This window comes from Oncorhynchus mykiss, chromosome 9 (genome assembly GCF_057628025.1).
Source record: "Oncorhynchus mykiss isolate SJ-2025 chromosome 9, ASM5762802v1, whole genome shotgun sequence".
Taxonomy (NCBI): domain Eukaryota; kingdom Metazoa; phylum Chordata; class Actinopteri; order Salmoniformes; family Salmonidae; genus Oncorhynchus; species Oncorhynchus mykiss.
The window spans coordinates 45450561-45467398 of record NC_143030.1 but is presented as its reverse complement, the minus strand read 5'-3'; the positions used below and the strand labels follow the sequence as shown (position 1 = coordinate 45467398).

The 16838-nt window shown below is 47.7% G+C and overlaps 1 protein-coding gene across 1 annotated transcript in view; it reads left to right on the top strand.

Annotated features, from left to right (window-relative positions):
* Positions 1-16838, top strand: part of LOC110531175 (semaphorin-3G) — a 76333-nt gene that overhangs the window by 44762 nt on the left and 14733 nt on the right. The window contains exons 5-6 of the mRNA XM_090184306.1: positions 5135-5142; positions 7522-7550. Of these exons, the coding sequence (XP_090040432.1) occupies positions 5135-5142; positions 7522-7550 (37 nt within the window). The remainder of the gene's footprint in view (positions 1-5134; positions 5143-7521; positions 7551-16838) is intronic.

The window sequence follows — 16838 nt, the reverse complement described above, 5'->3', positions numbered from 1 at the left end:
TGAATTGATTGCGGGTCATGTTTTATATATATATATATATATATATATATGTGTGTGTTTAGGAGTAAGACCGCCCCTTGTCTCTAGTCTGAGTCATATTGAGGGGAGACAGAAAGCAGCTGACCACAGGCCTATCCTGGGGAGGACTGGAACAGAGATGAAACACCCTGGGGGCCAAAGGTCATCCCACCCACGGCCTGACCTTGAAGGTTCACGACCAACCTTCTCAGAAGCGAGGGAAGGCAAACAGACGAGTGTGTTCCTAAATGAGTTAGTGACTGGTTAAATAAATGGAGGGTTCCCCGTGACTCTGCCCGCCGTAGGGTGGCATGGACTCCCAGGGTGCCGTGTAGGCTTGGTGCTAGTGACACACACACACACACGCTGGAGCTAGGAAAATAAAGCCCATTGGAGGAATGACAACATCCAGAGGTTCCAGCCTCTTACACACACACACACAACACACACACACACACACACACAGAGATAGGGCACGGTCACCGTCAGAGTCTCAACCAGGGCTCATCTTGCTCTCTTTCGTTCTATCTGTATTCCCCTCTTTACCTTCCATTTTTCTCTTTCTATCTCCGTATCGCTCGGTTCCTGTCTCCCTACTGTTCTGACTGTGGTGGTGGGCAACGTGAGGGATGGACAGAGAGCGGAGAGGACAGAGAGTGCATCTTTCGCACGCTGTCCCGCCTTAAAGAGATCATGAGCGAGGAAGCAAGCTGGAAAAGGAAGGAAAGGAGAAGGGAAAAGTTGTAGGTGCAGACAGAAGACAGAATACTCTTACTTGTAGAGCGAAAGAGAGTGAGAGAAGGAGGATATAAGAGCTGGAGGATGAAGATAGACACATTGACCCAAGGAGTAGAGAGAGAGCAGCTTAGCGTATGTGTGTGTGTGCTAGCGTGCACATGAATATGTGTGTGTGTGTGTGTGTGTGTGTCTGTGTGTGTCAGTGGCCCAGGTTCGGTAGTGGGGTGGCTGGGCTGTTTGGCTTGGCAGGGCTGAGTAGAGAACGACCTGGACATTCTTATCAACAGCAGACACGACCAGCACCAGTCTCCTGTCTCTACCATGAGTCAACACAGAGGGAAGGAGGAAGGGAGAGAGAGAAGGGGGTGGTAGAGAGAAAGAGAGGGAAAGAGAGAACTACGAAGTGCCTAGAGAGGGAGAGAAAGAGAGAGAGAGAGAGGGCGGGGAGAGGCAAACGAGAGTTGCTGAAAGAGTAAGGATGACAAATGAGGTATAGCCAAAAATAGCCATTATTGAGAGAGAGGGAAAGTGAGACTGACAAAGGTAGAGTTGTACATCAGAATGAGGAGAGATAAAGGATGGAAAAGGAAAAAGGGTTGAGAGCAGTTGATTATGGGAAAATATAAGTGACATTGAATTATGAAGATTCAGAACGCAGTGGAGAGACATAAGTGGAATTTGAAGATTGTCTGCTCACGATAATTACTAAATTGATTTGATACAAAAATAGTCTAGTGTGCGTGCATAGTACTGTGAACTGGAAGTGTGTGTGCGTGCATAGTACTGTGAACTGGAAGTGTGATGCCCAGAGAGTAACATCTGGTGTTTCTGTGTTTATTTAGATCACTGAGAGAAACAGCAGAGATCCTCTACCGCTTGCTAAAGGGAGAGAGAGAGACCGAGAGAGAGACCGAGAGAGAGACCGAGAGAGAGACCGAGAGAGAGACCGAGAGAGAGACAGAGAGAGAGTGAGACAGAGAGAGAGCAAGACAGAGAGAGACTGAGAGCGAGACAGAGAGAGAGAGACAGAGAGAGAGAGACAGAGCGAGACAGAGAGAGAGAGAGACAGAGAGAGAGAGACAGAGAGAGAGAGAGACACAGAGAGAGAGAGACATAGAGAGAGAGAGAGACACAGAGAGAGAGAGAGAGAGAGAGAGACAGAGAGAGACATAGAGACAGACATAGAGAGAGAGAGACATGGAGAGAGAGACATGGAGAGAGAGACAGAGAGAGAGAGACAGAGAGAGAGAGATAGATAGAGAGAGAGACAGAGAGAAAGAGAGAGAGAGTGTTACGGTGCGTGAATGAGGACCCAAAAGCGAATTAACTTAAACAGAGCTTCTTTAATTACCAAACATAGGTAGGCTCAGACGGACCGGCAGATTCCGACAGGACAAGACAAGGTTACAGCAAACATGACGACAGTCTGGTTCAGGCATGAAACACAACAAACAAGAATCCGACAAAGACAGGAGCAGAAACAGAGAGAGATATAGGGACCTAATCAGAGGGAAAAAGGGAACAGGTGGGAAAAGGGGTGACGAGGTGGTTAGGAGGAGACAAGGCACAGCTGGGGGAAAGAGGGGGAGAGAAGGTAACCTAACAACGACCAGCAGAGGGAGACAGGGTGAAGGGAAAGGACAGAGACAAGACACAACATGACAATACATGACAGTACCCCCCCACTCACCGAGCGCCTCCTGGCGCACTCGAGGAGGAAACCTGGCGGCAACGGAGGAAATCCTCGATCAGCGCACGGTCCAGCACGTCCCGAGAGGGAACCCAACTCCTCTCCTCAGGACCGTACCCCTCCCAATCTACGAGGTACTGGTGACCACGGCCCCGAGGACGCATGTCCAAAATTCTACGGACCCTGTAGATGGGTGCGCCCTCGACAAGGATGGGGGGGGGGGGGGGGAAGACGAGCGGGGGCGCGAAGGACGGGCTTGATGCAGGAGACATGGAAGACCGGGTGGACGCGACGAAGGTATCGCGGAAGAAGAAGTCGAACTGCGACAGGATTAATGACCCGAGAAATACGGAACGGACCAATGAACCGCGGGGTCAACTTGCGAGAAGCCGTCTTAAGGGGAAGGTTCTGAGTGGAGAGCCAAACTCTCTGACCGCGACAATATCTAGGACTCTTAGTTCTAAGCTTATTAGCAGCCCTCACAGTCTGCGTCCTATAACGGCAAAGTGCAGACCTGACCCTCTTCCAGGTGCGCTCGCAACGTTGGACAAAAGCCTGAGCGGAGGGGACGCTGGACTCGGCGAACTGAGATGAGAACAGCGGAGGCTGGTACCCGAGGCTACTCTGAAAAGGAGATAGCCCGGTCGCAGACGAAGGAAGCGAGTTGTGGGCGTATTCTGCCCAGGGGAGCTGTTCTGACCAAGACGCAGGGTTGCGAAAAGAAAGACTGCGTAAGATGCGACCAATAGTCTGATTGGCCCGTTCTGCTTGACCGTTAGACTGGGGGTGAAAGCCGGAAGAGAGACTGACGGAAGCCCCAATCAAACGGCAAAACTCCCTCCAAAATTGAGACGTGAATTGCGGACCTCTGTCCGAAACGACGTCTGACGGAAGGCCATGAATTCTGAAAACATTCTCGATGATGATTTGTGCCGTCTCTTTAGCAGAAGGAAGCTTAGCAAGGGGAATGAAATGAGCCGCCTTAGAGAACCTATCGACAACCGTAAGAATAACAGTCTTCCCCGCTGACGAAGGCAGTCCGGTGACAAAATCTAAGGCGATGTGAGACCACGGTCGAGAGGGAATAGGAAGCGGCCTGAGACGGCCGGCAGGAGGAGAGTTACCGGACTTAGTCTGCGCGCAGACCGAACAAGCAGCCACGAAACGACGCGTGTCATGCTCCCGGGTGGGCCACCAAAAACGCTGGCGAATGGAAGCAAGCGTACCCCGAACGCCAGGGTGGCCGGCTAACTTGGCAGAGTGAGCCCACTGAAGAACGGCCAGACGAGTAGGAACGGGAACGAAAAGAAGGTTCCTAGGACAAGCGCGCGGCGACGGAGTGTGAGTGAGCGCTTGCTTTACCTGCCTCTCAATTCCCCAGACAGTCAACCCGACAACACGCCCCTCAGGGAGAATCCCCTCGGGGTCAGTGGAGGCTACTGAAGAACTGAAGAGACGAGACAAAGCATCAGGCTTGGTGTTCTTAGAGCCCGGACGATAAGAAATCACGAACTCGAAACGAGCGAAAAACAGCGCCCAACGCGCCTGACGCGCATTAAGTCGTTTGGCAGAACGGATGTACTCAAGGTTCCTATGGTCAGTCCAAACGACAAAAGGAACGGTCGCCCCCTCCAACCACTGTCGCCATTCGCCTAGGGCTAACCGGATGGCGAGCAGTTCGCGGTTACCCACATCATAGTTACGTTCCGACGGCGACAGGCGATGAGAAAAATACGCGCATGGGTGGACCTTGTCGTCAGAGAGGGAGCGCTGAGAAAGAATGGCTCCCACGCCCACCTCTGACGCGTCAACCTCGACAACGAACTGTCTAGAGACGTCAGGTGTAACAAGGATAGGAGCGGATGTAAAACGATTCTTGAGGAGATCAAAAGCTCCCTGGGCGGAAACGGACCACTTAAAGCACGTCTTGACAGAAGTAAGGGCTGTGAGAGGAGCTGCCACCTGACCGAAATTACGGATGAAACGACGATAGAAGTTCGCGAAGCCGAGAAAGCGCTGCAGCTCGACGCGTGACTTAGGGACGGGCCAATCAATGACAGCTTGGACCTTAGCGGGATCCATCTTAATGCCTTCAGCGGAAATAACAGAACCGAGAAATGTGACGGAGGAGGCATGAAAAGTGCACTTCTCAGCCTTCACAAAAAGACAATTCTCTAAAAGGCGCTGGAGGACACGTCGAACGTGCTGAACATGAATCTGGAGTGACGGTGAAAAAATCAGGATATCGTCAAGGTAAACGAAAACAAAGATGTTCAGCATGTCTCTCAGGACATCATTGACTAATGCCTGAAAGACAGCTGGAGCGTTAGCGAGGCCGAAAGGAAGAACCCGGTATTCAAAGTGCCCTAACGGAGTGTTAAACGCCGTCTTCCACTCGTCCCCCTCCCTGATGCGCACGAGATGGTAAGCGTTACGAAGGTCCAACTTAGTGAAAAACCTGGCTCCCTGCAGGATCTCGAAGGCTGAAGACATAAGAGGAAGCGGATAACGATTCTTCACTGTTATGTCATTCAGCCCTCGATAATCTATGCAGGGGCGCAGAGACCCGTCCTTCTTCTTGACAAAAAAAAACCCCGCTCCGGCGGGAGAGGAGGAGGGGACTATGGTACCGGCGTCAAGAGCTACAGACAAATAATCTTCGAGAGCCTTACGTTCGGGAGCCGACAGAGAGTATAGTCTACCCCAGGGGGGGGGTGGTTCCCGGAAGGAGATCAATACTACAATCATACGACCGGTGTGGAGGAAGAGAGGTGGCCCTGGACCGACTGAACACCGTGCGCAGATCGTGATATTCCTCCGGCACCCCTGTCAAATCACCAGGCTCCTCCTGTGAAGAAGAGACAGAGGAAACAGGAGGGATAGCAGACATTAAACATTTCACATGACAAGAGACGTTCCAGGAGAGGATAGAATTACTAGACCAATTAATGGAAGGATTATGACAAACTAGCCAGGGATGGCCCAAAACAACAGGTGTAAAAGGTGAACGAAAAATTAAAAAAAAATGGTTTCACTATGATTACCAGAAACAGTGAGGGTTAAAGGTAGCGTCTCACGCTGAATCCTGGGGAGAGGACTACCATCCAGGGCGAACAAGGCCGTGGGCTCCTTTAACTGTCTGAGAGGAATGTCATGTTCCCGAGCCCAGGTCTCGTCCATAAAACAGCCCTCCGCCCCAGAGTCTATTAAGGCACTGCAGGAAGCTGACGAACCGGTCCAGCGTAGATGGACCGACAAGGTAGTGCAGGATCTTGAAGGAGAGACAGGAGTAGTAGCGCTCACCAGTAGCCCTCCGCTTACTGACGAGCTCTGGCCTCTTACTGGACATGAAGTGACAAAATGACCAGCGGAACCGCAATAGAGACAGAGGCGGTTGGTGATTCTCCGTTCCCTCTCCTTAGTCGAGATGCGGATACCTCCCAGCTGCATGGGCTCAGCACCCGAGCCGGCGGAGGAAGATGGTAGTGATGCGGAGAGGGGGGCAACGGAGAACGCAAGCTCCTTTCCACGAGCTCGGTGACGAAGATCAACCCGTCGCTCAATGCGAATAGCGAGTTCAATCAAGGAATCCACGCTGGAAGGAACCTCCCGGGAGAGAATCTCATCCTTTACCTCTGCGCGGAGACCCTCCAGAAAACGAGCGAGCAAAGCCGGCTCGTTCCAGCCACTGGAGGCAGCAAGAGTGCGAAACTCAATAGAGTAGTCTGTTATGGATCGATTATCTTGACATAGGGAAGACAGGGCCCTGGAAGCCTCCTCCCCAAAAACAGATCGATCAAAAACCCGTATCATCTCCTCCTTAAAGTCCTGATACTGGTTAGTACACTCAGCCCTTGCCTCCCAGATTGCCGTGCCCCACTCACGAGCCCGTCCAATAAGGAGAGATATGACGTAGGCGACACGAGCAGTGCTCCTGGAGTAAGTGTTGGGCTGGAGAGTAAACACTATATCACACTGGGTGAGGAACGAGCGGCATTCAGTGGGCTCCCCAGAGTAACACGGCGGGTTATTGATTCTGGGCTCCGGAGATTCGAAAGCCCTGGAAGTGGCCGGTGGATCGAGGCGGAGATGGTGAACCTGTTCTGTGAGGTTGGAGACTTGGGTGGCCAGGGTCTCAACGGCATGTCGAGCAGCAGACACTTCCTGCTCGTGTCTGCCTAGCATCGCTCCCTGGATCCCGACGGCTGAGTGGAGAGGATCCGAAGTCGCTGGGTCCATTCTTGGTCGGATTCTTCTGTTACGGTGCGTGAATGAGGACCCAAAAGCGAATTAACTTAAACAGAGCTTCTTTAATTACCAAACATAGGTAGGCTCAGACGGACCGGCAGATTCCGACAGGACAAGACAAGGTTACAGCAAACATGACGACAGTCTGGTTCAGGCATGAAACACAACAAACAAGAATCCGACAAAGACAGGAGCAGAAACAGAGAGAGATATAGGGACCTAATCAGAGGGAAAAAGGGAACAGGTGGGAAAAGGGGTGACGAGGTGGTTAGGAGGAGACAAGGCACAGCTGGGGGAAAGAGGGGGAGAAAAGGTAACCTAACAACGACCAGCAGAGGGAGACAGGGTGAAGGGAAAGGACAGAGACAAGACACAACATGACAATACATGACAGAGAGAGAGAGTTTGAGTTTTAAATACTCTTTATTGGGTCTGGGGGCCCACCACACAATAAATACTCATACAAAACCAGAGTTACACATCAATTAAAAACACAACTCCAATTCCTTCTCCACAGTAACTACACACAACAGCTTCTGAATACCCCATATACTCAAAAACAGATCAATATTGTTGACATGTTGATAATAGGCAAACTCAACCCTTAGTCTCGCTGCCAACATTCCCTCCAGCATTCCCACCACATCCACAGACCCCTGTCCCCGAATGCTGTTCTTTCGGGTCTTCCATATCGCTAATTTTGCTGCCCCTAACACAGAATTAAGCAACACAACTACACCCCTTTGACTGAACCTGTACTTTGGCCCAAATATATACAGTTGGGATGAGAAAACCTCTCCCAACCTTGAGAACCAATCAGTGATCAGTTCAATCATCCCAACCAACCTGGGACACAGTAAAAACAGATGTGCCAGAGATTCAGACTCAGCACAGAATGGACACCCCTCCCCAACAGTAGGATCCAGGTGTATCAGATGCATGTTAGTGGCTATAGCTCCATGTATTATCCTCCATTGGAGGTCAGCTGTCCTCTTATCAATAGGCAGTTTGTATAATGATCGCCAACAGCCTTTTGGAGAGGCACCTGGACCAAGAACATCCGCCCACCTCGTCGATTTTACCCCTTCCAGGGAAGTGGCATGGGACACCTTTACACATATTCTGTACATGGCCTTCTTTCCCACCTCCTTGAACTCCCCCAGCTCCAGGGTATCGAAGGAAAGCAGCATCCTCACGTCCTCTTCAAATGCCCCCATCGCAGCACTAACAATCAGTGCAGGGTACACATAATTCAGACCCTCCTTCCACCGATCAGAATTGGAAGTATCAGTCACATAATGCAGATTAAGCACTGGCAAGGAGTCACAGACCTCATCGACGACCTTCCTCAGTAGGCGAGATGATCCCCGCTCTTTCTCCCAGCTCCTGCTCCGCATCAAATGACCCAGCTTGGTACACCCCACGCCTAACAGGCATGAACGTAGGCTAGCTGAACCCAGAACACGGGACTGGATGGCAGTGTTATGAAAAAGAGGCTCTTCAAAAAGCCACATCCCTGGTGGTGTGCCGGCCTTACGGGACTTGACAAAGACTCCCCAAGCCTGCATAACAGACTCATAAAATGGAGTCAGGCCAGTCAAATCACCCCCCTCCAGCTTTAAGAGGAAAAGGTGCTTGTCTAAGCCCAAACAGCCCACTCTCCTCATCAATATGTAGGCTGTTTCGACCCAGCTAGAACAGTCTCTGTTCAACAATCTCTGGGCTGCTTGGAGCCGGAAAGCCGTGATCCTAGAGGAAATGTCCACCAGGCCTTGCCCACCCTCGTGCAGGTACAGGGCTGCAGCTTTAATCCAGTGTTGTCCAGACCAGAAGAAATTGACAAGGGTCCTCTGAAGCTCTTGTATCAGACCCTTTGGTGGCTGTAAAATCATTAGTCTGTGCCACAGGGTAGAAGCAGCAAGATTATTAGCTACCAGGACAGCTGGGGCAACACCCATTTCCACCTTGACAGTCTGGCACACACTTTCTCCGCTACACCCTCCCAGTTCTTTTTCTGAAAGACATCGGAGCCTAGAAAAACCCCCAAAGTCTTAATTCCATCTCTGCCCCACTGAAGCCCCCCTGGTAACCGTGGAGTGGACCCCATCTGGAGCTGACCTGCCCACAGCGCTTCACTCTTTCCCCAATTGACTAGCTGAGGAGGCCCCCTCATACACCTTTAAAGTGTTTGAGAGAACCTTAACATCCTCACCCCCTGTAATAAAAACTATCACGTCATCTGCATACGCAGACAGTGCTATCGTGGGACCCTTCATTACACCTGGCACAGAGAAACCAGTAAGCTTCGCTCTTAAAAAACAAAGCATTGGTTCAATCGCCAGACTATATAACTGCCCTGAAATTGGGCATCCCTGCCTGATGCCCATTTCGACAGGGATGGGGCAACTCAAGCCACCACCAACCTTCACCATACACGAGGCTCCAGCATACAGTAAATTCACCCAAGACAGAAAAACATCCCCAAACCCAAAGGCTTTCATTGTTTTAAACAAGTACTGGTGGTCCACACGATCAAAAGCCTTCTCCTGATCCAACGAAAGTAAACTCACATTTACATCAGACAGTTTACAAATGTCTAAAACATCTCTTATCAGAAACAAGTTGTCAACAATTGAGCGATCAGGTACACAGTAGGACTGGTCCTTGTGGATCAACAATCCCAGATACTCTTTCAACCTGTTTGAGAGACACTTAGAAACAATTTTGTATTCTGTGCACAGCAAAGCAACAGGTCTCCAATTTTTTATGAGAGCCAAATCCCCCTTTTTTGGCAACAGTGAAAGCACCGTACGTTGACAGGATACAGGAAGAGAACCCTCATGAAAAGATTCACACAGCACTTCATAAAAATCCTCCCCAATAGACCCCCAAAAGTGCTTATAAAACTCAGATGGTAAACCATCGATGCCAGGGGCTCGGCCTGTTGAGAGCTGCATAACTGCTGTGGACAGCTCTTGCAGTGTAATGTCAGCGTCCAATGCGACTCTCTGCTCAGGTCCCAATTGAGGAAGACCGTGTAACAACTGTTCAGTACATAAAGAGTCACAATCCTCCGCCTTATAAAGGGACGAGTAGAAATCCATGGCATGTTGACGCATTTCAATATCATTCGTGGTCACCTTCCCATCAGGGAGACGAAGGCAGACCATCTGTTTGCGTTGAAATTTCGACTGTCCTAGGTTTTTTTTTAAAGCGCTAGGAGCATCCATATCCTTGAGGGAAGCGAAACGAGACCTAATCAAGGCACCCTTCACTCTTTCATGCAGAAACGACCTCAGTTCATGTCTCTTGTCCTGTAAGTTCATGACTAGTCCAGGGTCGTTCTGAGTGAGCAGCTTCAATTCAATAGATTTGATGTCCTGTTCAAGGGCCTAGATAGTCTCTTTAACTTCAATTTGAGACAGAGCAGTATACTGTTGACAAAATACTCGTATTTGGGCCTTCCCAACCTCCCACCATTGTCTCAAGGACTCAAAATTCCCTTTTATACCCCTCCATTTTTCCCAAAACAACAAAAATCTGTCACAAAACATGACATCATGTAACAATTCAACATTAAAATACCAGTAAGGCGATGACCTTTGTGGACAGGACAAGTGAATATCAACAGTAACAATATGATGATCAGAGAAACCCACAGGAGTAATGGCACACTTTCCAACCCTACTACAGTATTGCTCAGATACATACAACCTGTCTAACCTTGCTGCACTGACACGACCTTCATTAATTTTTAGCCATGTGTACTGCCTAACTTTTGCATTCCTTACTCTCCACACATCAGAAAGCTCAAACTCAGTTAATAGACCAGACAGGCAAGTGGCTGACCGCAGGTGAGGTTCTTGAGCGGTGCGATCAACAGTAAAATCCACTGTACAGTTCCAGTCACCCCCTAAAACCATACACCCCTCTTGATCACACTGTCTTAAGGTTTCTTTATTTGATCAAATATAGCAATACGCTCTGTACCCTCATTCGGAGCATAAACATTCAAAAAAACAAACAAAAACCCCATAACATCCACCTTGACCAATAAAACCCGACCCGTGACAATCTCTGTTGTAGATACCACAGTCACCCCTAAGCCTGAGGAAAACAAGATTGCCACCCCAGCACTGAAATTAGTACCATGACTGAGTACATGCTGCCCCTCCCACCACATACCCCAGTCAACCTCATTTTCCTCATCGCTATGTGTCTCCTGTAAGAAAACTACATGAAGCTTTTTCTGTTTTATTACTTCTAATACCCAAGCCCTCTTATTCCTGTCCCTTCCCCCATTAATATTGAGAGAACCTACCCTTAGTACCTCCATATAGAAAAGAGAAAAGAAAAGCAGAAGAAACCACAGAGAAACCAACGAGAAAAAAGACACCCTATGAAGCATGATCATCATCATTATTTTTTTTTCTTCTCTTAACCTGAACAGGTTTCCCACCACCTTTTGCTGCTGCAACAGCAATAATACATTTCCTCAAGCGAAACCGCTTCTTCTCACTCAATTGGTCTAACCCCACCGTCTTCTGTAACATCACAGCTGACCTCACAAACTTATCAACATCAAAATAATCTGCCAATTTGACAGATTTCCCAAAAGTCTGATCCAGAAACTCATTTACCTCCTCTAGATCATAAACTGAGTCCTCACCAGCAGCTGTCATATCTAAAGAGATATCCATATCATTCTCCTGATCCTCAGCTGAGACCACAGACAACTGACTCCCCTCTACCACATCCCTTTCAGCACTCCCCAGTTGCACCTCATCACTCGTACCAGGCATCTCCTCCACTACCTGGGAGACTAGCCCCACCTGAACATCACTACTCATAGTGGGCATCTCCTCCACTAACTGGGAGCCTAGCTCCACATGAACCCCAGCACTCGTAGTGGGCATCTCCTCCACTACCTGGGAGCTTAGCTCCACATGAAAACCCTCCTGTACCTCATTACTCGTAGTGGGCATCTCCTCCACTACCTGGGAGCCTAGCTCCACATGAAAACCCTCCTGTACCTCATTACTCGTAGTGGGCATCTCCTCCACTACCTGGAAGCCTAGCTCTACATGAACCCCAGCACTCGTAGTGGGCATCTCCTCCACTCCCTGGGAGCCTAGCTCCACATGAACCCCCTCCTGTACCCCGTTACTCACAGTGGGCATCTCCTCCACTACCTGGGAGCCTAGCTCCACATGAACCCCCTCCTTTACCCCAGCACTCATACTGGGCACCTGCTCACCAGTCTGAGGAACTGGCTCTTCAGATACATCCTTACCTTCTACAACAATACTTTTCTGTAGCATAACTTTTCCCTCTAATACAAGTTGCAACCCCGTGCCCTCAACACGGATAACTTGTTCCTCAGCAACAGGTGCTTGTGGCTGCTCTACCTCTGTCGGCCCACCTCTCCCTACATCAGTGGGCCCAGGCGTTACGATGACCACCTGCGCCCCTCCCTTGGCCTTCTCCCTTTTCGGGCAAGCATGTCGCTTATGACCAACATCCCCACACTCAAAACACTGTTGACTACCCATACTAGCATAAGCCATATACAGTCTATTGTCATACTTGACTTTAAACAATAACTCTAAAGTCTGCTCCGGTGAATCCAAAAACATAAACACCTGTCGCCGAAACGACATAACCTGTTTCAGAGCCGGGTGTTTGAAACGACATAACCTGTTTCAGAGCCGGGTGTTTGAAACGACATAACCTGTTTCAGAGCCGGGTGTTTGAAACGACATAACCTGTTTCAGAGCCGGGTGTTTGAAACGACATAACCTGTTTCAACGCCGGGTGTTTGCAACCCAACGGGACAACCTTAATTGAACTGGCGAACTTCCCAAAGCCCCATAACTCGCGCTCCAATAGCTCATTTGGAATAATCAGTGGTACATTTGAAATCGTTACCCTTGTTGACGGAGAAAAAAGCGGCGTAACTTGAATAAACATTCCTTTAAGAAGTACACCATGCTCAACCATCCGATCAACCAGACACTCTTCTTTAAGAAGTACACCATGCTCAACCATACGGTCAACAAGACACTCTTCTTTAAGAAGTACACCATGCTCAACCATCCGATCAACAAGACACTCTTCTTTAAGAAGTACACCATGCTCAACCATACGATCAACCAGACACTCTTCTTTAAGAAGTACACCATGCTCAACCATCCGATCAACCAGACACTCTTCTTTAAGAAGTACACCATGCTCAACCATCCGATCAACAAGACACTCTTCTTTAAGAAGTACACCATGCTCAACCATACGATCTACAAGACGCTCTTCTTTAAGAAGTACACCATGCTCAACCATCCGATCTACAAGACGCTCTTCTTTAAGAAGTACACCATGCTCAACCATCCGATCAACCAGACACTCTTCTTTAAGAAGTACACCATGCTCAACCATACGATCTACAAGACGCTCTTCTTTAAGAAGTACACCAAGCTCAACCATCCGATCAACCAGACACTCTTCTTTAAAAAGTACACCATACTCAACCATCCGATCAACCAGACACTCTTCTTTAAGAAGTACACCATGCTCAACCATCCGATCAACCAGACACTCTTCTTTAAGAAGTACACCATGCTCAACCATCCGATCAACCAGACACTCTTCTTTAAGAAGTACGCCATGCTCAACCATACGATCAACAAGACACTCTTCTTTAAGAAGTACACCATGCTCAACCATCCGATCAACAAGACACTCTTCTTTAAGAAGTACACCATGCTCAACCATCCGATCAACCAGACACTCTTCTTTAAGAAGTACGCCATGCTCAACCAGACGATCAACAAGACACTCTTCTTTAAGAAGTACACCATGCTCAACCATCCGATCAACCAGACACTCTTCTTTAAGAAGTACACCATGCTCAACCATCCGATCAACCAGACACTCTTCTTTAAGAAGTACACCATGCTCAACCAGACGGTCTACAAGACGCTCTTCTTTAAGAAGTACACCATGCTCAACCATCCGATCAACAAGACACTCTTCTTTAAGAAATACCACCACAGCTTTATTCATCCGGGATGCATAAGCAATATTCTCATAGCCTACCTTCTCTCCTACGGCGACCAGAAACTCCTCCACCGTGACAGTAGCTTCAGTAACACACCTAAAGCCGTGCCGAAGTGACAGGGACGGCGTCCCCATTCGGGCTGCCATCCCCATTCGGGCTGCCATCCCCATTCGGCCTGAGGCCAAAATCAGGGTCATTTCCATACGAAAAACAAAATACTTCATTCTACCACAACAAAAAAATAATAACCTTAATCATGCACAGAAGAAAACCAAAAAATGCCACCAAGAAATAGCAAACCGAAAGAAAGTTGAGAATATCTAACTCTCCACAACACACACACTCCTTCACTCAAACAATTCCCAGCATGCACCAATCACTCCCAGCATGCAGAGAGAGAGAGAGAGAGAGAGAGAGAGAGAGAGAGAGCAAAAAAAACAGAGCAAACTAGAATGCTATTTGGCCCTAAACAGAGAGTACACAGTGGCAGAATACCTGTCCACTGTGACTGACCCAAACTTAAGGAAAGCTTTGACTATGTACAGACTTAGTGAGCATAGCCTTGCTATTGAGAAAGGCCGCCGTAGACAGACCTGGCTCTCAAGAGAAGACAGGCTATGTGCACATTGCCCACAAAATAAGGTGGAAACTGAGCTGCACTTCCTAACCTCCTGTCCAACGTATGACCATATTTCCCTCAGATTACACAGATCCACAAAGAATTCGAAAACAAATCCAATTTTGATAAACTCCCATATCTACTGGGGGAAATTCCACAGTGTGCCATCACAGCAGCAAGATTTGTGGCCTGTTGCCACAAGAAAAGGGCAACCAGTGAAGAACAAACACCATTGTAAATACAACCCATATTTATGCTTATTTATTTTCCCGTGTGTTCTTTAACCATTTGTTAATTGTTACAACACTGTATATATATATATATATATATATATATTACACATACAGAAGTTTCAAAACAATAAAGACATTGTCTTTATTGTTTTGAAACTTCTGTATGTGTAATGTTTACTGTTAATTGTTATTGTTTATTTCACTTTTGTATATTATCTACCTCACTTGCTTTGACAATGTTAACACACGTTTCCCATGCCAGTAAAGCTCCTTGAATTGAATTGAATTGAGAGAGAGAGACAGACAGACAGACAGACAGACAGACAGACAGACAGAGAGAGAGAGAGAGAAGAGAGAGAGAGAGAGAGAGAGAGAGAGAGAGAGAGAAGAGAGAGAGAGAGAGAGAGAGAGAGAGGAGAGAGAGAGAGAGAGAGAGAGAGAGAGAGAGAGGAGAGAGAGAGAGAGAGAGAGAAGAGAGGAGAGAGAGAGTGACATACACAGAGACACAGACAGACAGAGAGAGAGTGACATACACAGAGACAGAGACAGACAGACAGAGAGAGAGACAGAAAGAGAGAGAGAGAGAAGAGAGAGAGAGAGAGAGAGAGAGACAATACGTGCACATTAAAATTGGCAAGAAAATAACATAATTCTTCAACCAGGGGCGGGGCCTTCATCAGGGTTGCAATCTGAGCCCTGCATTCTTCAATATTTACATCAACGAATTGGCCACTATTCTAGAGAAATCCTCAGCCACTGGTGTTAGTCTCCACAATTCAGAAGTTAAATGCCTACTCTTCGCAGATTACCTATGCCTGCTGTCACTCATAGCACATGGCGTACAGCAGAGCCTGGACCTGCTAGAGCAGTACTGGCCAGAACTGGGCCCTGGCAGTAAACCCCAAAAATACTAAAATAATGATTTTCCAGAGAAGATCCAGATCTCAGGGTATTAGACCAAAGTTCTCAATTGGTACAAAATATATAGAGTACTGCACACACTACAATTACTTAGGTTTAAAAATAAGCTCAACTGGACACCTTAATGAGGCAGTGAATGAACTGAGAGAGAAAGCACACAGGGCATTCTACGCCATTAAAAAGCAAATTGAAATTGAAATACCTATTCAAATTTGGCTAAAACTAATTGAAAATGTCATTGAAACCAATTGCACTTTATGGCAGCGAGGTGTGGGGTCCACTTGCAAAACAAGATTTCATCAAATGGGAAAGACACCCCATTGAAACCCTGCATGCAGAGTTCTGTAAGATTCTCCTACATTTCTCCAGAGGAAAACTACAAACAATGCATGCAGGGCAGAATTAGGCCAATATCCACTAATAATACAAACTCAAAAAAGAGCAATTAAGTTTTGGAAACATCTAAAATACAATGCCAAGAGCTGAGCAAAGAAAAGAGTCCCCTCATCCAGCTGGTCCTGGGGCTGAGTTCACAAACCTGTTCTACTAACACACTGAAGCCTAAGGACCAGAACATCCAATCAATCAGGATAAACCAAATTACAACACAGTCAAAACATATATATATATATATATATCCCATATATTGCTTATTGGGAAAACACAACACAAGCACAAAACACAAAGCAAAATGCAGTGCTATCTGGCCCTAAATCGACAGTACACTGTGGCTAAATATTTGACCATGGTTACAGGCTCAGTGAGCACAGCCTTGCCATTGAGAAGGGTAAGACACAGGAAAACCTGTCTCCCTGTAGAGGAAAGGCTGTGCAACCACTGCACAACAGCAGAACCTGAGACGGAGCTGCATTACCTGACAAAATGTCAAAAATAAAAACAATTAGAGAGTGTCATTTCCCCAAATTTGAAACCCTTATTCAAGGTTTCAAAGACCTCTCTGATGAGAGTAGGCTACCCGTGCTGTTGGGGGAGGACGCAGAGAGCTGTGGGTTGGCAGCGCAGTACATTGCTGCCTGCCATAAGATGGAGACAGTGTCTGACAGACCAATCAACCTGCACATGTTACTCTACTGTATGCTTATTGTTATTGTTCAATGTATGGTTATTTTGACCCTTGGTTATTGTTGTTACTGTTGTCCTGTTGACAATTTGATTCTCATTTTTATATTGTAAATATCCCAAATAAGCTTTGGCAATATCTACATTGTTACGTCATGCCAATAAAGTGAATTGAGAGAGAGAGAGAGAGAGAGAGAGAGAGAGAGAGAGAGACAGACAGACAGACAGACAAGACAG